General features: G+C 43.6%; 2 protein-coding genes across 2 annotated transcripts; one reads left to right on the forward strand and one right to left on the reverse strand.

Moving 5' to 3' along the window:
* Positions 1-452: 452 nt before the first annotated feature.
* Positions 453-22,431, reverse strand: LOC138585919 (ankyrin repeat and BTB/POZ domain-containing protein 2-like). Its single transcript, XM_069657848.1, has 17 exons — positions 21,561-22,431; positions 15,096-15,245; positions 13,505-13,712; positions 12,331-12,483; positions 12,001-12,166; positions 11,155-11,244; positions 10,682-10,783; positions 10,305-10,401; positions 10,005-10,140; positions 9,369-9,604; positions 3,419-3,597; positions 2,947-3,052; positions 2,753-2,855; positions 2,235-2,307; positions 2,082-2,150; positions 1,782-1,895; positions 453-659 (listed from the first exon to the last, which is right to left on the reverse strand). The coding sequence occupies exons 1-17, from the start codon at positions 22,429-22,431 to the stop codon at positions 453-455; spliced, it is 3,060 nt and encodes a 1,019-aa protein (XP_069513949.1).
* LOC138585951 (uncharacterized) lies at positions 4,101-7,617 on the forward strand. The gene is made up of 2 exons (XM_069657850.1): positions 4,101-4,718; positions 6,458-7,617. The coding sequence occupies exons 1-2, from the start codon at positions 4,340-4,342 to the stop codon at positions 7,447-7,449; spliced, it is 1,371 nt and encodes a 456-aa protein (XP_069513951.1). The 5' UTR covers positions 4,101-4,339; the 3' UTR covers positions 7,450-7,617.
* Positions 22,432-22,961: the final 530 nt, after the last annotated feature.

The raw sequence follows: 22,961 nt of genomic DNA on the forward strand, positions 1-22,961 counted from the left end.
CGTCATTTATTTAAATAAAAATCTTTGAGATTATAACTTTAAATAAAGGTTTTTAGTGACAATCCAAAAAGAGAAACGATTCTTTAAAAAAAAAGATTTCTAAAACAACACAGTAAAATGATCTCACCTCAGTAGATCTAAACTTCATGTCTTCAAGATGCAAAAAATTCAAACATTTAATTTAAAAAAACAGAAACAGAAAATTCTCAAAGTGAAAAAAATGCAACCAGAAGGTTAGTTAAAAAAAAATCACTGACTTAAAAGATATTTCAAATTGTTGATCATCTCTTCCTGGTCGCAGAAAAATTCACTTTTATGTCGACTTAAATAAATAGAGCTTTACTTTCAGATGATTCTTCTTCTACACGAACACGTTCTCCCTCAGAGGACTTCAGTAAAAACAGTTTATGGCTACTTCTCACACACACACCGTACATACCAGTGTGACTGCTTCACTCTCGACATGCAGAGTGGAGGCTGTAAAGTCTGTGGATTAACGTTTCCTCCAAAGCCCCGAGGAGATCCGTGTGATCCTGCTCCTCGGCTTCCATCCTGGGGCAGAGCAGCAGGCGGTGGAAGTCCTCGCGGTCCAGGAGCCGATCCATGTTCTGCAGGAAGAATCCTTCACAAAACCTGCAGAGTTCAGCTGCTCCGTGGTGCTGCAGAGACACACGGGAGAAAGTGTGGTCAGACTGAGCTCATCATTATCAGGCTAGTAAAGGGTTGTTTCGAGTTTACTTTCATTTGTGTGGATGAGTTTAAAGTGCTTTGCTTCATTCACATGAGACTGATCTGATTCTGTGTTCTTTTAGATTAAATAGAGTAATTGTTGACTCTTAGTTTTCTTGGAGATTTTCCAAATCAAACTTGTTTTATTCCCAAAAGTTTTTCTAACAGGATAATTCTGGTATTTTCAAACCTGGACGTGGACCAGTTTTAGGGTCAAAACAGACCAAGTTTGGAATTGCTCCAGTAGATTGCAACGTTATCCCCGGGGGCAAATGCACCCGATCAAAGGTCGTCCACTAAAAGTTCTTGTTGTTTCCACTGACAGGCTCAGGTTGTTATTCTAAGTGTGTGACAACATGACAGAAAGGATCCCTACAGAGATAGACCTTTTTGTTACAGAGGAAGATGATTGTTTTTTGCAGGTCTCTGCAAGTGTTGCGAGTAAACAGTAATCTACTATGGCTGAACAAACAAAGAAAAGATGGATGACTACAGAAAATCCAAAGAAGAAGAAACAAACTCGACGCTCAGATGAAGCAAACAGTCTGAAAAGGAAAGCAAGGAAAATCAAGAGTTACAGCCGTGACAGAGGGAGCCAGCTGCAAACGTTTGACTACATTGGGACGAGTACTCTCATAATTATTGATTATTGCCGGTGGGAGTTTACAAGCGCTCAAAAACTCAAATCTTTGAGGTTGTATCTTTAACACTGGTTTCTTCTAGTAATCTCTGCTGCATGTAAGCCAAGTGAAAGAACATGAAATGTGAGTGCAGCAGCTGTCTCTGTTGTCCTTGTTACCACAGCATCACATGATCCTTTTCAGAACCCCTCCTTTAAGTTTAAAGTTCATCAGAGCCTTTCTATCAAGATATAGGAAACTAAAGAAAATAACTAAATTTACAAAAAGCAGAGACACTGTTTATATCATTCAGTATTTCTAAATATACACACTTTTAATTAGTTTCATTTGTAAATCAAAAAGCTGCATCAGAGTGTTAGCTCAGTGACGGCTGAAATGTTTATAGCTCCACTTCATCAGATGTTTTTGTACCTTTGCAGTTTGGTAAATGTTGACGACTTCGTCTGCGGTCACACTTTGCGACAGCTTCATCTCACAGCTCCTCTGCAGACCTCTGAGCTGGAAGAACGAGGCCACCGGCAGCAGCTGCACAAGCAACACAGCACAATGAATCCAAGAGGAACAGGAAGTCTTTAAAGTCTACTGTCCTCCATATAGTAACTTCACCTTTACTACACCTGTTCTTAACCTGCACTAAGATTACACACCACAGCCTGTATATAAATATGTACAACAATTGAAAACAGCAGGTGAACAGGTGAGTGATTTTACCTCCATGGCTTCAGAGTGTGACACAGTCAGCCCGTCTGTTCCTCCACAGTAAAGAGACTTCATCATCATCTAAAATAAAAGCATGTCAGTGATGGACCAGGCAGGTCACAGTTACATCCATACCAAAAGTCAGAAGGTAAATGTGAGTCTCACCTGGAATGTGCTGTAGGTCATGTGATCGATATGGATGATGTCATCGGTGGAATTGCAAAGCATCTGTCGAAACCTGACGGGACAGAAACATCAGAACGTGAGACTTTTATTTCGAAACTATAAATTATGACTCCCCAGCACAAGAGAAAGACGTCAAGTTTCATTCTCAAACCTACAGCAACCTTTTCCACGTGTATGTAAAACTTTCAAAAGACAACGACGGCGTATTGGGACCACTGTAAAAAAAAACGAGCCGGAGGAGAAGAGTAACATTGCAAGAAAAAAAACTCCGAACTTAAAGTTGTAAATTCGACAGAAAATATGGCAAATGTATGAGATTATAAAGTCATAAATTGGCGAGAAACAAAAACTAGTAAAATCATGTTTATAGGAATTGACAGGCTGTAGAACTTTATTGAAAACATCGACCTCCATTTGATGAAACATCTGTAAGAGGTTTGGTGGACGGTAAAAGAAGTTTCATTTAAGCTCTTAAATCAGAGAAAAGAGATAGAGACCGTTCAGAAGCCGACATCAGCAGCACCCGGTGAGCGAAGAACGGACGGCCGTCCACCATGAAGGTCACATCTGACATCTCCATGTTGTTCAGGAAATGAATATCTGAGCACAGAGACAGAAATGTTATGTTTCAAGTGTTTTTTATTTACAAATATAATCAATAGGTTGTCAGATTTCAGCAGTGATGTGTTACCCAGCTGTGTGGACAGAGTGACGTCGAGCGGTGGGATGAGAGGAACGGGAGAGCAGCTGTAGCAGTGAGAGAACACAGACGCCAGGTGCTTTGTTATCACGTAGTCCTGCAGGGAGAACCACATGTTCATTAACTTCTCCACAGAACACTGGCTGCATCACTTCCTAAAGACACAAGGTCCCTACATAAAGACCCATGGACATACATAGTGCACCACATACTTCTTGTAGGTGCCTGTAGTAAAGGCTGTAAACTGAAGGCTGTCAGAATACAGAATATAATGTTGGCTCGTTTGGCTATAAATATATACTTTAACCAACATCGACAACACATACTGATGTTTTTTTCAGCAGAAGAAAGAAGAAGAGTCATAACATAAATGTAATATTGCCCTGCATGAACACATGATGACGATGTTATTGTCCTTAAAAAGTGAGTTAATAAAGAGACACAGACAGGCGTTCAAGTGTACCTTGCTGGTTACCAACATGTTGAACATGAGCGGTACGCCTGTGGAGAGGAGCTCGGGGCTGTAGTCCTCCGTCCTGATGGAGGGAAACTCTGTGAGGAGGGAGATGATAACTTTGTCCCTGTTCAGCTGCTGGGCTCTGTGGAGACACTCCAGCCAGGTGTGGAGCTTCCAGGGAACACCTGCACACAGGAGAAAGTGGAACAAACACAAGGTCAAGGATTTCACTTTCAGAGTGAAGCAGAAACATGTTCTGCTGTTAAACAAGCACTACTATATTTATCTAAATATGTTTACTGATCACAGGACTCTTAACTTTATTTTGCTTTTCTTGCTTACATATTATTAGGCACATTATTATTATTTTTAATGTAGATGTATTGCCAAATTGTTTTGTTTTTGTATTTTGTCCACATATTTGCTCCTTTTATACTTTGGAAAAATTTACTTTCAGGCAAATAAAAAGCACGCAGCCTATAGCAGGGGTCGGCATGGACCTTTACCTGTGGTTGTAGCGCTAGTAAAGCCACAGAAGAAGAAGAAGAAGAAGAAGAAGAAGAAGAAGAAGAACTACTTCCGCTTGTCGGTTCTGGTTTTACGTGTTTCTCGGCGAAGGAACGACATATATAAACATAATTAAGAATCCCAATGTGGACGTTTGCTGTAAATAATGTATTGAGAAAAAAGGCTACACTAATAGCTTCTTTCTAACGTACTGCTGTTACACGCGTCTGTACAGCAGGGGGCGGCATGGATCTCTAACTTTGGTTCTAGCGTGGAGGAAAACCACAGAAGAAGAACGACTACTTCCGCTTGTCGGTTCTGGTTTTCCGTGTAAGTAGGTGAGGAAACGTCACAGGAGTAAACAGTCCTTGGAGTGATGAACTAGTAAGCACAGGACAAAAAAAGGCGTCTGTCTTTAATATGACCTCAGGTTCAACGTGCGCCGTTTCCGGCTGCCACAACAACTCAAAAAAAGTGAAGACTTTTTTAGCGTCAACATGCTTAAAGCACCGCCAACTGCGTCGTCTGTGTCCCTGTCCTGTGCCGTACTCCCTGCACTCCATGCCGAAAAAGGAGGAGAGGAGGAGCGCCTGGCTGGAGGCTTTGAGTCTTAAACGTCCTCCGAAGAGAATTTATGTTTGCTCATTTCACTTCGTGGAAAAGAGACCCACTAAACTGCACCCGGATCCGGAGCTCTATCTGGGGGACGACCAACCTAGATGGAAGGGGCTCAAGTTGACGCGCGTGAGGAAGACCCGAGTAGATAATTGCAGCAAGGAAGGTGGTAAAAATGGACTCAGTAAGTTAAACAGCTATTCCTTGTTAATAATGTATTTTCAGCACACAAATCAGCATACATTGCGGTTAATAGCTATTTGGAGTATTAAAAGTTTACTCTGAAACAACAGTTTAATACATGTTTGAGTGCTACAGAAACGAGGCTACTGTGAAAAAGATCTCCGTTCAGACAACCAAAAATAAAATTGAAATTAAATGAAATTGAATTCTTTTGCCGTTTTATTTTTCACATACTTCCACGATTTGCAGCACAGTGCTATGAAGTTAGCTTCCGATACGGCAGTTAAGGGGAATGATAAGGTTTGATCTCACCTGAGCAATCATATAATGTTTCTTTACCACCCACTCAGGGTTGCCAGGTGTGTGTGACAAAACCAGCCCAAAAACAAGCCCAATACTGGAACTCAAAATGTATCCCTGTCAAACCATATACACAGCTTTTAAAGTCTAACAGCATTGCTATCATTGCCAAATGCATTATAAAATACACAGGTTAATTAAACTCAGACGGTCATACAGGTGGGTGAGAGGAGGATGCCATCAAAACTGGCCTCCGTCATGGACAACTCCTGTGACCCCCTGCTATCTCGGTTTTACAGTACCGACAAAAAACGTTTGTATTATCTCCAGCTACACGTCCTATCCAGTCTTTGATTCCGTTTTCACTTTACCAGTCCCTTGTGTATTTCTTCCCGTATTTTTCCCACTTACCGGGCGTCATGTTACTCCCCAGCCGGGGTTGCTAATTTGAATTGTCCGACGTGTTAATGGATTCCGCTGCAGGTGTCACTGCTGACAATAGCTGGCTAGCTGACAGCACACAGTGCATCGAACGGATACGGACTGTGTGGCAAAGTAGTGTGTGTGGGTTTGTTATGCGGGCATGCATGTCCCATGTCCATTGTGTGTAGTGCTGAATGATCTGGAGTCCGTTTGGCATAAAATAAGTGCAAAAAACGGCGATTTCAATGCTTTTATTTTTCCATCCTGATTACATTGGACCTGGTCCTGATCCAAAACTACTATGGCGAGGCTGGTCAAATCTGGCCCATTATCCCAGAGAGCCTAAATATTCTTCAGAACGCAGTTTTGGATTTGTAAAACGTTCATTTATTTTTGTATGTAAAAAAATTAAAAAAAAAAAGCATTGAAATCACAGTTTTTTTGCACTTATTTTATGTCATGAACGACGTGTATCAAATGTTTGTGGCTGTGTCTTAGTTGTTGAAAATCCTTTAACCTCACAACAAACACGCTGGTGTTGCTGTAGTGATGTAATAGACGATGAAAAAAGGAGGACCGGATGTTCAGTGCTGGAAGTTAATTGTCCCTTAATATTCCCCTTAACTGCCGAATCGGGAGCTAACTTCAGCGTCGTCGTGCTATGTCTCTTAAAAATATCAATAAGGCCTAAAAGAATTCAAGTATTCAACAGAAATTCGGTTTTCTGATCCTCCATTATTTTCCAAATGTACTATTACTTCTGGTATAATGGGAAAATGAAAGGTGTTAAGACTAGCCCATTCATACATATGGATATTACAGCAGCAGGTTTCACGATGAAGGTGGAACAAAAATAAGTGAGCTGTAGTCTCTGTTTCTGCACAACACAAGATAAAGCTGTTGGACTTTTTCCACTTGTAGTTTTAGTTCTCTGAAAGCTTTACATCATTTAAAAAGTGAAGTTGCTTTGGGACAGAAATTAATTGTACTTTTGCCACCATATTTTTGTGTTTTCAGACTCTGCGGTGGACCACGAGTCGTCCTCCTCTCACTTTCCTGTGTTCCCGAGTAAAAACAAAGAGCTAAGTACAGGCGTTGTTGATCATGATCATAGTTACTACAGGTTGGTGCAGGATAAAGCGACTCAGTGTGACGAAATCGGCTACTTCATGCTCCAAAACGACTCGGACGCTTTGCTTTACACCGGGATAGGACTGGAAGTATTTCACGTGCTTGTGGAATCACTGGAAACACATGACAGACGATTATTCACAATGTCGGTGCACGATCAAGTTCTCATGACACTTATGAAGCTAAAGACGAACCGAGAGACGGCTGATCTGAGCAGAACTTTTCGAGTTTCACAGTTCACAGCGAGCTCAATCATTTCTTATTGGATTGAGAAGCTGGAGCAAGTTCTGCAAAGTCTCATCCTGTGGTTACCAAAAGAAGCTATTCAAACTACTATGCCTGAAGCATTTAAGAAGAACTTTCCAAACACAACATGTCTTGTAGACGTCTGTGTGAGCCGTGTAGAAAACCCCCTAATCCTCAGTGCAGGAGGGGAATCATGCAGCATGTTTTCTTTAAACAAAACAATGAAATACCTGGTTGCTGTCGCCCCATGTGGACTCTTCATGTTCATATCTGCAGCGTACAGAGAGCATTACGGTGACAAATTCATAACCACAGACTCAGGAATATTAGACCACTTAAAGCCCGGAGACGAGGTTATGGTAAACCGAGACCTTCACATAAAGAATTGGGAGTTAGAGAAACAAATCAGAGTCGTGACTCCTCCGTCTACAGAAACAAAAACAACAGATGAACAGGAAACGTGTGCTGGACGAGTACGGATTCACGTTCGAAGAGCAATCAAACGTTTGAAAGTTTACAAAATCTTATCACAGGTTGTTCCCATCAGCCTGGCTCCACAGATGAACAAGATTGTGAGAATATGTGCAGCTCTGGTCAACTTGAGGGGGGATCTAACTCATGATTGGAATTGAGTGGACCACATGCAGAGCACGAACAAGAAACGGGAAGGTCAAGGGAAAGAGCGAAGTAAAAAAAAAAAGGGAATAAAACGTGCGTTGTTTACATAATGTAAATATTTGTCATAAAATAAATGAGCGTTTGTGTTTGTTCTGTTCCTTACATATCTTAAAAAGATCAGAGATTTGGTACATTTCATTTTATTTTACACTTTTCTTCCACATTGTCCCGTTTCAATTCAAAATCAAAACGTGATCAAAATTAGCTTCAGCAGATCAATGATTCAAAGATGAGACGGTTTAGCTTTGTGGTCGCTTTCAGCTGCACTCTGGAGGCAGCATTGTCACTGCCCAGGAAGGAATGACAGAAGCCCCATTTGCGTTGACAGTTGACGGCAGGACTGTAACACCTGTTACGCCTCGTTTTTAATGTGAAACGCACGGAGGGCGAATGGGGGGCGACGTTGTTCCGCCTCTGAGCCGGCATCAGAGGTAGTAACAGAGGCAACACGGCGTGAGTGTTAACTGCAGAGCGTGCAGGGCAGAACAGCAGCGTGTATGTGAGGCTTGTGCTGCTTGTTTACACGATGCACGCCTTCTGCTTGGTTCAGTGTAAAATGGCAAAATAATGACCTTTACATGCACAAAATATTCAGGTTTTGGCCTTTATACTTACAAAGACAATACTGCCACCCAGCTCTTAACTAATAAAATGAATATTCCACTAATTTCCCCTCTAACATGCAGCCATACATAATGTGTAACCAGCCCTGTCTGCATTGTAGACAAACCAAATGTCCAAGTCCAGGCTGCACAGAGCTGATATGGCCCCGAGTCAGCTGCTGTAGAAACCCAATGAGACTATTCTGAATGTGCTGTTTGCAAAGAACGCTCCCAAAACCTGAATAATGAACATCCCACATGTATAAGTCAGACAGTGCTACACGTATGAGGCCTAATTCAAGGTATCTGAACAGAATAAGCTGTGCACATGCTCAGCTTTCAGACATTGTTTTTGTCTGAACTTGATGATAGATTTTAGATCGACTTTAGGCTGACTACGTCACACCTGGCTGAGTACTACACATAAGTAAACTAGCCTTCTGTTCTGGCATTTGTATAGTCTTGTTTTAAATATGCACGGTTCCTGAGAAACACATCTGGTCGTGATGACATGTTTATCACTAGTGTCTAAACCAGGAGAGCCACCTTCCTGCGTGTTTTAGGTTTCTTTGACTCTAACACACCTGATTTGAATGATCTGCTTGTTATCAACCAACTGAAGCTTCTCAGGGGATTGATAATGAGCAAAACATTCAAATCAGGTGTGTCAGAGTTTGGACTATGCTCATAGTGTCTGCTTCAGTTTCTTACCTGGTTAATGAAGCTAGCCGACTGTTTGTTGTTCCTGCAGTGAGGCACTTTTTAACCACCTGATGTTAAATGTTGGAAGGCTGAGTGAGAGCAGCATCACAGAGGCTTTAAGCAGCTCTCTCTCCTGATGCAGCCTCTGGACACACTGAGAAACAGTCGACATATGACCTGTTTTTAGATTTTTATCTGGTATGTCTTCGTTTTATCCTTTCATTTTTAATGATTTGAATCCTGCTGTGAGCCTGAAATAAAGTTTATATTGAATGACTTTTATACACTTAGTGCCATTGCTTTATGTAAACAATGAAATCCATGTCACCTTCAAGTTAACACTGAATTTGTCATTTTGGAACTTTGTCCTTAATAAATACAGTAAACTCTGCGGCAAGAAACAAGCTGCAGAGAACAGGAAGGGAACAGATAGCATTGTTTTGTCTTTCAACACCCTCAGAGTATCATTATGCATATTAAATTTAAAACATTTCTGCAAATGTATCTAATAAATGACACACAGAGACGAGTTGTGAGTGCAGAGACTTTAAAGTTGGTCATGTGCTCACCCATCTCTCCGAGCTCCAGGGTTACGTCCAGGTAACCGTGCTCAGCGCTGTAGTAGGCCGCCTGCTGCAGGGCTTTCATCCGGGCCTTACACAGCCGGGGAACAGGGCTCGGAGAATCAGGAGCTGGAGTTTTTGCTCCATCGTCCTCCTCTACTCCTTCGGCCAGGATCTCCTCCAGAGAGAGGATGTCCTCCTTTCTGTGCTGGGGCTGCAGCAGTAGCCTCCTCAGGATGTTCCTAAAGGTGACATGGCGGGTTTGAAGGGAGTGACGTAACATCTGTTTCTGGTTTAACAAAAGGTCTTTCTCGGTCTCCTTTCTGTAATGTTGTCAGACACTTAAAAACATTTTAGAAAACTCAGATGGTAACTCTGAGGGATTTATCGTTCATTATGCTGATAAACTCAAAAGTAAAGGTGATATAATCCCAGAAGAACCTTCTTACATCCCAAATACAGGTGAAACCTTTCAGAAGAATTCACTGGTTTGCACTGAAGAATCACTGGAAACAGCTCTTCTCTGTTTTATTTGCTGTACTTTTTGCTTTCATGTATGTGTTTACGTTAAATAGCCTCTTACATTCATATTAAGCCACATTAATACTTTAGGACCTGTAAGCTCCTGGATAAATGTCTCACCTGTGTCCGTGCGCTGCAGCGTAGCTGAAGCAGTTCATGTCCTCGTACAGCGGAGATGTCAATGAATTCCCATGATGCACTCTGAGCAGAGGGTCTGCTCCATGCGCGAGCAGCAGACTCACCATCTCATAGTGACCTGAGAAGATGATTCAAGGGAGAGAGACATCAGTCAATATCACATATAAATGAACCAGTGTATTAAACTCCGTCGATGAGTGCGTGTTCATCTTCTTATTGAGTTTTAGTTTGGTTAAACTGCAGCTCAGAATCAGTCTGTGCATCGTCAGAGTGCTTAGTTACCTGCAGCAGCTGCGAGCTGCAGCGGCGTCTCGGCTGAGCTCTCCTGACCGTCCAGCTGTGCTCCTCCCTCCACGTCTGCTCCGGCCTCCAACAGCAGCTGTAGGCACGAGAAAACAACACTGTTAAGCCGCTTTCCCACTGGTGAAAACACCCACTAACACCTGGCTTATTTGCTTAGTGGGAAAGGTCGGCAGTCAGACCATCAGATTGTCTCTTTTCCGTTTGCCATGATAAGTTGTTAGAAGTTGTTGATTTTAAAAGCGAATACTAAGCACAGTTTATCCCAGCAAGGCCTCAACTGGAACATCTTTACTTTCTACACAACCTACAGATGCATGCATCCTACAGCTGACACATGAACAGAATGGAGCCCTCACCTGAGCCACAGACAGGTGACTGTGCAGAACAGCGAAGGTCAGAGCAACCCAGCGACGACTGCTGGGGTGAACCGACGGCTGTCTGGCGGAGCAGCCTGGGACCTAAACACAAACATGACAAAGTGTTGCTTTGTTTAGGAACATAATGGATCATTTCAGCTCTGAGGTTAGCGGCTGGTTGTTTAAATATAATAGCGAGAGGTTGTCAGTGAGGAAATCCAAAGCTGTGAGTTAATGCTTAGAACTGAAATGTGAAGCCGTTACACTGAGAGAGGTCTCAAGATTAAGAGTTTTGATTTCACTCCCTTTGTATTAATATGTTTATAATATTTTTCTTTATGTAACATCTTAAACAGTTATTGCAGCTGTAGTAATAGAAGTAGAACATCTCCAGCTGAACCGTACCACAGTAGGAGTATCAAGCAGCACAAATGTCCCTCAGTACTCGTGAATGTGTGAGTGCAGCTTCTTACCTGCAGGTCGAGGTGTGCTCCGGCCTCTATGAGCATCTGAACCAGAGCTTCATCTCCTGCTGCAGAGGCGTACATCAGAGGAGTCATCCCCTGACACAACAACAACAGTTTTTAACTACACAGATCATTTAATATCACAGATCTGTTTCCTCAAATATTTATTCATAAGAAACGCTGGATACAGTTTGACCGCGCCTCACAAACACAGCCTTTGATGGTGATTTAGAAGCAGAAAATAAACTGCTGGAGCAGCAATGTGTGAAAAACTGAAGATTTTAAGTTTAAAGACCTCCCCTTGAAACTGAAGACCTTTCTCAGACTGCATTAACAGCTTAACTAAAGAAAAATTGTAAAAAGTTTAATGAAGTTTCTTAAGACGGAAACATTGAAGTGCGGCGGCAGTTTTGGGCAGTTTGCATGTTTTAGCCGAATTTCAACGTATGTAATAAATGATGGATAAGTTTAAGATGGGACGTGTGACGAGGGGGACGAATCTGCTGCTGGTTAAAAAGTACAAATGCACAACAAAAATAAAAGATAGACATTTTTACAATGAAGCAGCGAATCCACCAAGAAAGCTGAGGATGTTGCTCACTGTTAATGTGATCAGGGGATTAGTTCATAACCGTCTACATCGTGTGGGGACGACGGGACAATTACAGGCGTTTTTACCTTTAATATTCATATAGTTGTTTTAAACTTCTCTCCAGCCTCTGCTGCAAACTCAGAATCATCTCTCCATCTACTATAGTGTATTGATATTAAGGTTCAGTGAAAGGGAAACCAGGACATCATCCATATTATAACTAATCACACAAGTACTCAATCCTGATGTCCCCCCCTCACCTGGTCGTCGACAGCATTCACCCCCTCTCCTCCCAGAAGCCGAGCGGCCTGATGGACCAGATCTGCTCGTCCACACGAGAGCATCCTGAAGCCCAAATCCAGCTGGAACTTTGCTGAAGCAGCTTCTGCACCCAAACATTTAAACGACTGGAAACAGCACGCCGACCTGCAGGGAAACGGGGACGGGAACATTAATGTGGTTCTGCATCATGCACTTCTTTAATTCCAGTTTGTCCTAAAGTCCGGCCCGTTGCTAATCCTGCAAAGTGGATTTTACTTCAGTAAATGTCAGTGAGCCGATATACAGAGAGAACTGGTGGTGCTCCTTACTTCAGCTGTCTGGGCTCACAGTCCAGACCTGGGAGGAGCTGCCTGGCCGTCTGTCTGACATCATCGCTGTCCACCAATAGGCTGCGGCGATGTTCAGCGTGAACCACGGCGACTCGGATCCACTCCATGAGCGGGGGGAGGAGCAGGAACGGCCTGGAGGAAGGAAAACATGCTGATGATGACAATGATTTTATTCTTGGTTCAGTCTTTCACTGCATGTTTGTCTGACCACGTGTGGTCCAGAAAGCCCAACGCATCATAATCGGACCACATTCTCTTTAACTCCGACTCTTTCACTCCTTCTGCTATCAGCTGCTACATGCTGACAGCAATCATTGAGTTTTGGACAGTCCCTGTGCACTTGTGTTTTAAACCGTTCTCGTGATCTTACTTGGTGACCTGAGTGTCTGCGGCTATGCTCTGGTTCACATCCTTAATCTGATGTCACTGACATGTTTACTGTTGTTTATTTCCTGAATGCTGCAGAGAGGTTGTTTGTTGTTTGTGTGCTCTCTCTCTCTCTCTCTCTCTCTCTCTCTCTCTCTCTCTCTCTCTCTCTCTCTCTCTCTCTCTCTCTCTCTCTCTCTCTCTCTCTCTCTCTCTCTCTCTCTCTCTCTCTCTCTCTCTCTCTCTCTCTCTCTCTCTCTCTCTCTCTCTCTCTCTCTCTCTCTCTCTCTCTCTCTCTCTCTCTCTCTCTCTCTCTCTCTCTCTCTCTCTCTCTCTCTCTCTCTATCATTATTGTTGCTGCTAATGCTAATAGTAGACCTGTTGACTTCAACTGTTACAATTACGATTACCTCAGCCTTTATCATTACTCTGCTTCTCTCGCTAATTTATTTATTTAGCCAATCTTCACACTAGTCTACCACTATTATTGGCATTGTAACCATAAGTATGTGTCTGTTGTTGTTCATGTAACAAGAACATATGTTGTTGTGGTAACAAGAACATATGTTGTTGTTGCTCTCTCTGCCTGTCTCTATCCTGCATCTCCTTCTATCCCATGTTCGGCCCATCCAGTCGAGGCAGATGGCTGTTCAACATGAGTCTGGTTCTGCTCGAGGTTTCTGCCTGTTAAAAGGAAGTTTTGTTTTTTTTGGCGCTATACAAATAAAATTTGATGATTGATTGAGCTTGAAGAACAATAACTCAATATATCATATTTAGAGTATACCTCTCTCTGCTCAGCGTCATGCTCGGAGGCTCCAGGTTGGGGTTTTCCAGTGACTCCATCTGTGGGCTGGACAGGAAGTAGTACAGCGTTCGTAGGGCGTCTGGGGCCCAGGATACTGACGTCTGGTTGGCTGAGCGAGCCGCGCCGACGAAGGAACTCGAGCTGCGCAGACGCTGCATGTGGTGCATCGCTCGAGACACCAGATCACCTGCAGGAAGTCGAGATCACATGATACATCAGGTCGTAAGAAATAAGAGAGATCAGACTTTAAATAAAGGTGGGGATGTAAATCTAGTAAAGGGAAACAGACGTAAACCACAAGCAGAAACACGAAAACAAACGTGTGGTTTAATAGGATTTTTACATACTGATGGTGTCGCTGTGCTGCTGCAGCTGAGGCGTAAATGAGAGGAAGGAAGGGCACGCGGTTTTTGACGCTAAAGCTCGAAATCAGTGAGTTTGTTTGATCTTCTTTACAACACGGACGCACTAAGGGATTAATAAATGAACTGTTTTACTGCAGTCCGGTCCGACTGCTTGTGTTTCTGTAGCAACCAAACACAGCATCTTTTAGCGTTAATGGCAAACCACAGGTAAGAGCCTGAGCCAGGTCGCTCCTGGATCAACCATCGCAGCAGCCTCAGGATTAGAAATGTGGCGTAGGAGCCATAATGTGTATTTTATTTGTGTTGATTATTTCTCAGCCTTCACTCCTTTTTTATGGGTTAATCATTACCTCTGGTGATTCTCACCTGGGCGTGGTTTCACATTATCCTCACCTGTTAGACAAAGAGGGTGAGGGCGTTTGGATATTTTCTGTTGACTGTCACTCTTTGATTTTTGTTTCAGTTTCTTTGTTTAATAAAAAGTTCAAACTTATCTGGACTCTGGATTGTTTTTCTGAATGATGCGCGTCACAATAACGAGCCCTCTTTCGCTCCAAGCAGCATTTTAAACTCTCAGTCGCTACATGTGCTACAGAGTATTTGGATTAACTGACAGTGGACACCTACTTACATCTTAATAAAGATATTATAATGAGGATTATCTTTGATAAATAAGAATTTTCAAGCAGAATGTAGCGTACATGTAGAATACAGAGTGGAGTTATATGAACTGATTTACCGGTCTGGTTAACACATGATGTTGTCCAATAACTATAAGCTCATTAAACTCAACATTTACAATAAAATCTTTTTATCTTAATTAAAGTTGATTCTTGACCTTTTTATGTTGAGATCTGATGTTTTACAGCTCTGTGTGTGTTTACAGCAGAAACTGCGACGTTGTTTGCACCTGTGATTTAATAAATATGATCTTTATGAAAGAATTAAAAACTATTTAACTTAAAAACATGGCGTGCTTTGTGCTCCGGTGAGCTACGGTGGCCTGCAGGGCCTGAAGGTGCCCTTGTTTTCTGGACACAAGCCACAGGTTGTTGTGTAACCGAGGGGGAGCTGGCAGCGTCTAACGATGTGTCCCAGGAGCCCGACGCCGCTCACAGTTTAAACAAACACTCACACAAAGCACAGGAGCTAACTGTTGTGGCAGTGACACACACACACACACACACACACACACACACACTTACTGAGCTCTGCGATGCTGCCCACACAGGTGGCGAGCAGGGCCTGCTCCAGCGTCCTCAGCTCCAGCTGGATGTAGGCGTCCTCCCTGCTCTCCATCGAATCCTCAGGAACCTTTGTGTACGGGCTGACATGGGCCGGCAGCGACAGTTCACCTGGAAACACACACACACACACACACACACACACACACACACGCAGACACACATGCAGACACAGACACACACACACATTAAGACCAGTATCAGCGTTCAGACACAGCAGTTATATCCCTCTCTTTTTTCAGACACCAGACTCCTTTGACAAATACATTAACTTCACCTTGTGAGTAACTCAGACGTTTATAGCTGAGAATTCTTTTAAAATTAATTATTATAAAACAGAAAATCTAAAAACAAAACTTTAAGAGGAGGTGAACACGCACACACACACACACCACACACACACACACACACACACACACCACACCACACACCACACACACAGGAGATCCTCATCCATTGTGTGCTGTTGTGGAGTTTTTGCTGACTCCTGATCTTCCAAACAAAAGAAACAGCTTCAGCGAGGACAAAGAAACTGAAGCCGTCTGACGCAGACAAACTCAGCAGCATTAAAAAATAATCTCATATTTCTGCTGAGTTAAAAAGTAAAAACATAGAGGTTTAATAAGACCTTAAGTAAGACTAAAACATCTTTAATAACTCCATACTGGTACATGAAGTGTCTACAACTTTCAAGGAATGTAACAGACTACAAGCACTGGACGCAACAAAGCATAAATATCCCATGATGCAATGCAGTAGTAACAACAACATAAAATTCAGCCCTGGCACAGCATGAATATCACAACAATTTCAGTGCAAGTATCACAACAGACTTCTTGAACGCACGTTGTGTGAGCTAAAATGAAGGCTTGTGTGTTTCTGGTTTAAAAACAATCATCTTCCTCTGTAACAAAAAGGTCTCTCTCTGTAGGGATCCTTTCTGTCATGTTGTCACACACAGAATAACAATCTGAGCCGGTCAGTGGAAACAACAACAACTTTTAGTGGACGACCTTTGATCAGGGCTTTGACAATTAGTTTGGACATAGGGGGAGTTTACATGCGTGGGTTCCCTCCGGGTACTCCGGCTTCCTCCCACAGTCCAAACACATGCTCGTTAGCTTCATTGGTGACTCTAAAATCACCCGTAGGTGTGAGTGTGAGCGTGAAAGGTCGTCTGTCTCGGTGTGTCAGCCCTGTGATCGACTGGCAGTCAGTCCAGGTGTAACCCCGCCTCTCACCCAATGACAGCAGGGATTGACTCAGCCAATAAAGACTGTTTTGTGTCTGCTGGCTGAATTATTTTACTGGAATGATTCAAAAACTTTAAGAATCAGAAAAAAATTTGATCAAGGTTACAAATGATTGAAAGTCCCCTTATAACAGTGTTCATCGGATTAAAGACACTGAGGTACCCAGAGATAATCACATCCTCCCAGGCATCATCCACAAAGCCAACAAGCTTCATCTGTCCAGAGCAAAATTAAAATAACGTTTGGGTTAGAAACCAGAGTTACAGCACCCAAACTTGCATTCATCCCCACTTCACAGGCCGACCACACGAGCTCTCAACACAGCCACAAGTAAGAAGAGAAATCTTCTTTCTCAAGTGTTTCCAAGTTCACTTGACCGGCCTGCACAGATCCCTGACCTCGACCTCCTGCAACACCTCTGAGATGAGGTGCAGGTGAACTGATTATAACACAAGCCTGATGACTGAGTGAACAGATTCATCACTCTGACCTGGAGAACACAACTCAGCTTATGTGTGAAAGAAAAGAGTGAGTGTGACAGATAATTGATGCTGATTACCCCGCTGTGTTTACAGGAGAGGGTGAACAAGCGTCTATTCATAGGTACACAACAGGAGTCCAGTCTGAGGTGGACAAAGCACAAACCACTGTGTTCTAAAACCCTACCTGTGTAGTCCTGACCCCCCAAACACACACACACACACACACACACACACACACACACACACACACACCTCAGCTCCTGTGACCAACACTGGCCTGCTTACATCGTGAATCAGGAGTGATTAAGTCATTTCCTCTGACTGTGTCCTCGTGTGTATGTGACTGGCTGAATAAAAACACAGCACTCAACCTAAAGTCTACAACCACATCGTCAGAGACCAAGTGTGTGCGCTGTGTGTGTGTGTGTGTGTGTGCGCGTGTGTGTGTGTGTGTGTGCGTGTGTGCGTGTGCGTGTGCGTGTGCGTGTGTGTGTGTGTGTGTGTGTGTGTGTGTCCCAAATGAAAACAGAGGCACAGTCACCGAGACTGAAAACAACAGCTCTTTTCTGCTGCGTGGTATAATGCTGCAAGTGTTCGGACAACAGAACCACAGAGAGCAAAGGTGTGTGTGTGTGTGTGTGTGTGTTAGAGGTCAAGACCACCTCAGGAGTGTCTAAGCTGAGTCCAGCAGAGCAAACAGAGTGGTAATCAGGATAAAGCCTGACATCTTGTACATAAACGGAGCGTTACAGAGCCGTGATTCTTCCCCGAGCCGTCTCCCTCACTGGGACAAAATAAGCAGGTCAGCAGCCACACTTGCAGCTCAGCGAGGTTTTACTTTAGCACAGCATAGATGCTGTCTAAGAGCAGAATGCTAACACCAATATTCTAGCATGGCAATTTAAAAAAGTAGTATTTAGCAAGCTGCATCTTGAGAGGTGTCTTTCTCTTTCCGCAGAATTAAAGCTTCGTTTGATTGGTGGAAAATATCAGCAGACAAATGACGTATCTGCCGATGCCCAGATGTCATTTTCAAGCCATAATCTGCAGATACGGATAACGTGCCGATGATATCGAGCATCCCTCGCTGAAACTAAATCTGGCAATCCATCGACTACTTTCTGCCAATGAATCGTTTGAATCTCTATAAGCAAAAATCTGCACATGAATGGAAACAAATACCCTTAATGTCTTCAGACAATTTGTCCCTGAGATTCCTGATAACTGTGGCCAGCGCCTGGAAAGGGTCAAAGGTCTTGAGCAGGATATCTGCCATCTGTGTTATTTTCATGCTACCACAAGAGCAACTCTACATGGATGTATTAAAGTCATGACCAAAGAAGCAGGATTAAAAAATACACACCATCTTAAGCAGAAACTAAAAACAATGAAATGATTTTAGCTTCTGAAGTCTGCAGTAACTAAACTCTTCATCCACCTCACAGAGTCAGGTAGAAAACACAGGAAGAATGGGCGGGAAGACTTTGTTATGGTAGAGTAATCTGGTTAAAAACCTGCGGCTGTATGTCTGGAGCCAGCGTGGACGGACGCTGTTGGCTCAGTCTCACACAGTTGACACAAGGCTTTACAGACGAGAACTCAGAGGCAGCAGTGATGAGCTGCTGTTAACCTCAGAGCCTGATTACGTCTCGTGAAACCACCAAACAGGCCTCCTGAAAGAGACAAGCGCCCCTCCTATCACAGAGGTGTAGTGATTAATTAAAGAGGCGTGTAAAGTCATCAACCTCTAATTAATCATGTGGCAGTGACTGTTTCATCGTCAAAGAATGGACAAAACAAAAGAGGACATGTAAGGCTGCTTATTTAAGCCTGAGAAAACACTGCAGTCATACCTGGAAAACCACGTCTTCCTCCTGCTCGATCGTTTGCATAAAGTCCAGATGGAGATAACATTATGTGACGTGTGGTAGCACAGCAAGTGTTGGATTACTCCCTGACGTCTGCTCCATCTCTGTAATCTCACTCAATATCAGACATTTCTACAGCTGTTTCTCTCCACTTCCTCTTCATCCTGAGCTGCAGAAATCTGAGAAGCAACACTTAAGTAGCACAGACGCTGGAAACTGTGATGTTTGCCATCTATAACTCAACACAAACCAGTAGCTATAAACATTAGCCCTGTTTTTACACATATGGGGGTTCAATGGGTACAAAAGGCTTTGTAAATGCAGTTGCAAGATCATTTGTAAAGTCTGCAACGTCCACTTCTACGTCTGCTAAAAGTTCTTGTTGTTTCCACTGACAGGCTCAGATTGTTATTCTAAGTGTGTGACAACATTACAGAAAGGATCCCTACAGAGATAGACCTTTTTGTTACAGAGGAAGATGATTGTTTTAACCATAAACAGACATTACATCGCTCTCTGCAGACACACCAGACTCCATTGAGAAAAACAGCAATTTAAGCCTGCGGGTAAAGCTCAGAAGTTGCTGGTCTACTGCTGCCTTTACTGATTGAATAATAAACCAAAATATTGGGGAAACAAACAAAACAAACATTGTGTTGGATCATTTAAAACATCCAAGTCATTAAATAACAAAAACAAAATAACCAACCGAGACAGCAGCAGAACACCAACTCTGATTATCTGCAATGTAAAATTACCCCATTTGTCTCTGGAGTTTGGTGGCTTTGAGGAGAGTGAAGGAGCAGCGGTTTCTGGTGTCAAATAAAGCATCTTTCTCTTTAACAGAAACGTCTATCTTTGTAGGGATCCCATAACATCTAAACAACCTGTTTAAGTGGACGTAATTCTAAAACCTCTTGTACCTATTAGTCATTTAGACGCTAAATATGGCACAAAAAAAATAGGGCCCAGGTTTTAAAACACCAGTTTCCCTTGATACAGTGTAGATGTTAAATGTGACAGAGCGGAAACTTCATTAACAGACCTTAAAAAAAAAGCAGGAAAAATAAAAGCTCGATGAAAGGGAGTTGCATGATTTATCTGATCTGTGCAGACATGACAGGATACAGTTGCATTGTAAATCTGCTCGCTGTCGTGATCTTAAAAGGATAATGACATTACAAGCTGTGTTTTTGGATACTCTCAGCAGGATCTCTGCAAACAGACTGGAAGCATGTTCTCACGTTCTCTCACATTTCACGGCTTGGATTTACGTTTATCATCAGATCAGGCCGTTCGACCCTCAGATAATGTCCCTATTAAAGCCTGAGCGAGGTAACAGAGTGTGTTCGGGGGGGTGCGTGTTGTTGCAGAGGGGTGACAGACTGCCTCTCCTGCCGGGACAGCAGTTACAGCGGCTGTTTGTTTAGGGGAGCAGACAGCACTGGGAGCTGTGGACCTCGTGCCCTGCAGCCTGAGCGGGAATGAGAGCTCGTTTGTGTCGTCTGTGTGGGTCAGAGGCTAACAACACTCACTCATTTACTGCACCCGCTTCTTCCTGTTCGCTCTCATGGGAGGTTTGGAGCCTGTATCCCAGCATGCAGCGGGCAGGAGACAAAGAAACATGGTGCCTATGAGAGGGGTCACTGACTTGTTTCATTCACTTGGATGGACTGAGATACGTCTGAAACAGCTTCACTGTTTTTTCTGTTCTTTTTACAAATACTGAACACTTTGACACTCTAACTTACCCCTTACTTTCTGTTTTTATCGTCTTGCTTCTTTCTGAGCAGTTTCATGCCACGATCGACATCTCTTCTCTTTAATAGCACCCAAAGTTAACAGTTGGGTTTTTCCACCAGACTGGGGTCAGCTCAGTCTGTGACAGCCTTATGGGAGCTGTAGTTGTAACATGATGACAAGTTACATCTTTGTTTTACATGGTTATGTAGTCCGTTATAGGAGTCATTTCTCTCAAATATATAAGGGGTAAAAATTGTTTCAAGTTACAGAAAGAAACATTAGAGGGTTGGTGAAACTTCACATTCAACAACTGTGTTCATCAGGTTTTATCTGGCAGGACAAAAGAGGAAAGATGAAGTCATAGAGGGAAACAGGAGCCTCTCCTCTGAATCCTCTCTGAAGCTGTCAGATCAACTCACATGTGAACACACACGTGTATTCAAAACACGTGTTTTTTGGGCGATGGACCATGAATGTTGGTGAACATGTGACGTTTCACACAATGTCATTTATCCCGCCTGAAGTTTGTTTTTACAGCTCGTGTTCGACTTCTCCTGGACGTCAGAATCATGTTACATTTAGAACTATAGCAACTGAAATAAACATTTAAAAACACTGCAGAGCTGCATCTGTATTAAAACATGTTGAACGTATCTGGATTGTGATGTGGGGCATTTTTGTAAACTCGCAAAACAATTTCTTCTGTAATTTTGTAGAATTTCACCAAATAAGAGAAGAAGAGGGCTGAAGGGAACTCTCTTACACTTGAATCTGTTTCACTTTAGACTCATGGATTCATCTATGAAGCTCATAAATTAAGACAATGTCCAAAGTCAAAGTGTTCCGACTGTGTGTGACCTGCTCAAACATGAGTAATATGTAACTTAAACTGATATAAACAGTAAATACAAGCAATGTTTGATTTGTCTGCAGTATAAATCTCTTTAAAATTAATAATTAATATTATCTCTTATGTTGGAGAGCAGTTCATTTACTGCAGGTTGAACTCACAAAGTTATTAATATATGCAATCAGAACCTTTAGTAAAAATACAGGGTGTCATGATGTACTTGAACTCACCATTAGCATTTTTGCCACATATCAGATGCTCGTACACCTGCAGCAGTCCCCACAGCTCCGCGTCGTTGTTGACGGCTCCCTCTAGCAACTCCAAGGTCACCGGGCAGCAGGTGACCTCCTCCTGCTCCTCCGCGGTCAGCCTCGCCGCCTGAAGCGCCCGTCCGGCCAGTTCCTCCATCAAACTCTCCATGCAGGCTGTCAGGCACACGGCGGCGTACGCGTGCACGCGCACCGACACGCGTGCGTCCACCATCCACCTGAAGAAGCGACCCACGGAGAGCGTCAGCCCGCAGCGCGCGGACTTGCTTCTCTGACGCGCCGTGTCCCCGGAGCTCATGCAGTGCAGGGACACAGCCTTCACCGCGGAGGAGAGGCACTTCTCGGCCAGACCCCAGCTCAGCACCAGCCTTACCGCACTCTGGACCTCCAGGCGAGTGCACCGCCTGTGGAGCTCACTCAGCCGCTGCGCCTCCCTAGAGATGCGCGTCAGGGCCCTCCGGAGAAGAACGGACAGCCGGTGGACAGCCTCTCCGGTGAACGAATCATTAAAACCGGCGACTTGACACACGACTTCCCGCAGTTCCTGCTCCGTCCAGGGGCACTCCTCCAGCTCCGGCAGACAGGGACATTTCGCCAGGATGTCCGCCGCGTCCTCCGGTAGAGAGCTCACCGTGTCCCAGCTGCCGTTCCTGCTGTACAGAGACCCGGCGTGGTGCCACCAGGTACCCCGATGAGGAGTGCTCGTGTGTGGCTGAGAGTGCCTCGACCTGCCGGAGGAGGACAGGCTGAGGGACGGGCAGGGATCCCCGGCCACATAGCCCGAATCCAGGCTCAGGTCCTCCAGGTTTTTCACCAACAGACTGCTGGACATGATGTACAGGGGTGTTTTTAACGCTCTAATAACTTGACGCACAGTGGAGAGCAGACCTAAAGTTTCCCATCAAATCTAACTTTCAACCAAAGTTTAAAGACTCTAAAAACTTAAACTGCCAGGAGCAGAGAGCTGCGCGAGACTGACCTGCCGTGCCACAACTCGCCAAACTATAAAGAGGGCTGAAAAGTGTTTCACGCACACGGACCAATGAGACCCAGGTCTAAACACAGGTGAGGTTACTGCTGCCCTACAGGGCCTCCTTGTGGCCACATTACTGATTAGAAGCAGAGCTGCCACGGCTGAAGCGTCTTATTGTTCTGTAAAGCCAAACTGGAGTGTGTATGTCATTTCTTTTTCCTGTATAGCCCCGAGGGTAGTTTTTACCAACCTTTTGGTCTAAAGAACATTCACAGCTCTCTCAGATGTACCCACAATTTATTCCCGCCCATCATTTTCAAAATGAATAAAATGTCTGTCTATACAGATACAATATGTTTTGATCATAGTAAAATGAATGTGTTGATATA

Source organism: Semicossyphus pulcher, unplaced genomic scaffold, assembly GCF_022749685.1.
Source record: "Semicossyphus pulcher isolate SPU_LCO1_2020_fin unplaced genomic scaffold, fSemPul1.0.p SCAF_1, whole genome shotgun sequence".
NCBI lineage: Eukaryota > Metazoa > Chordata > Actinopteri > Labriformes > Labridae > Semicossyphus > Semicossyphus pulcher.

Excerpts from the sequence above, each read along its gene's own strand:
- LOC138585951 (XM_069657850.1), top strand. The coding sequence starts at position 4,340 with ATGACCTCAGGTTCAACGTGCGCCGTTTCCGGCTGCCACAACAACTCA. Across the intron at positions 4,719-6,457 it reads AGGTGGTAAAAATGGACTCA|ACTCTGCGGTGGACCACGAG; the intron begins GTAAGTTAAACA and ends TTGTGTTTTCAG.
- LOC138585919 (XM_069657848.1), bottom strand. The coding sequence starts at position 22,431 with ATGTCCAGCAGTCTGTTGGTGAAAAACCTGGAGGACCTGAGCCTGGAT. Across the intron at positions 2,308-2,752 it reads CTGATGTCGGCTTCTGAACG|GTTTCGACAGATGCTTTGCA; the intron begins GTCTCTATCTCT and ends CTGTCCCGTCAG. Across the intron at positions 1,896-2,081 it reads CACACTCTGAAGCCATGGAG|CTGCTGCCGGTGGCCTCGTT; the intron begins GTAAAATCACTC and ends TTGCTTGTGCAG.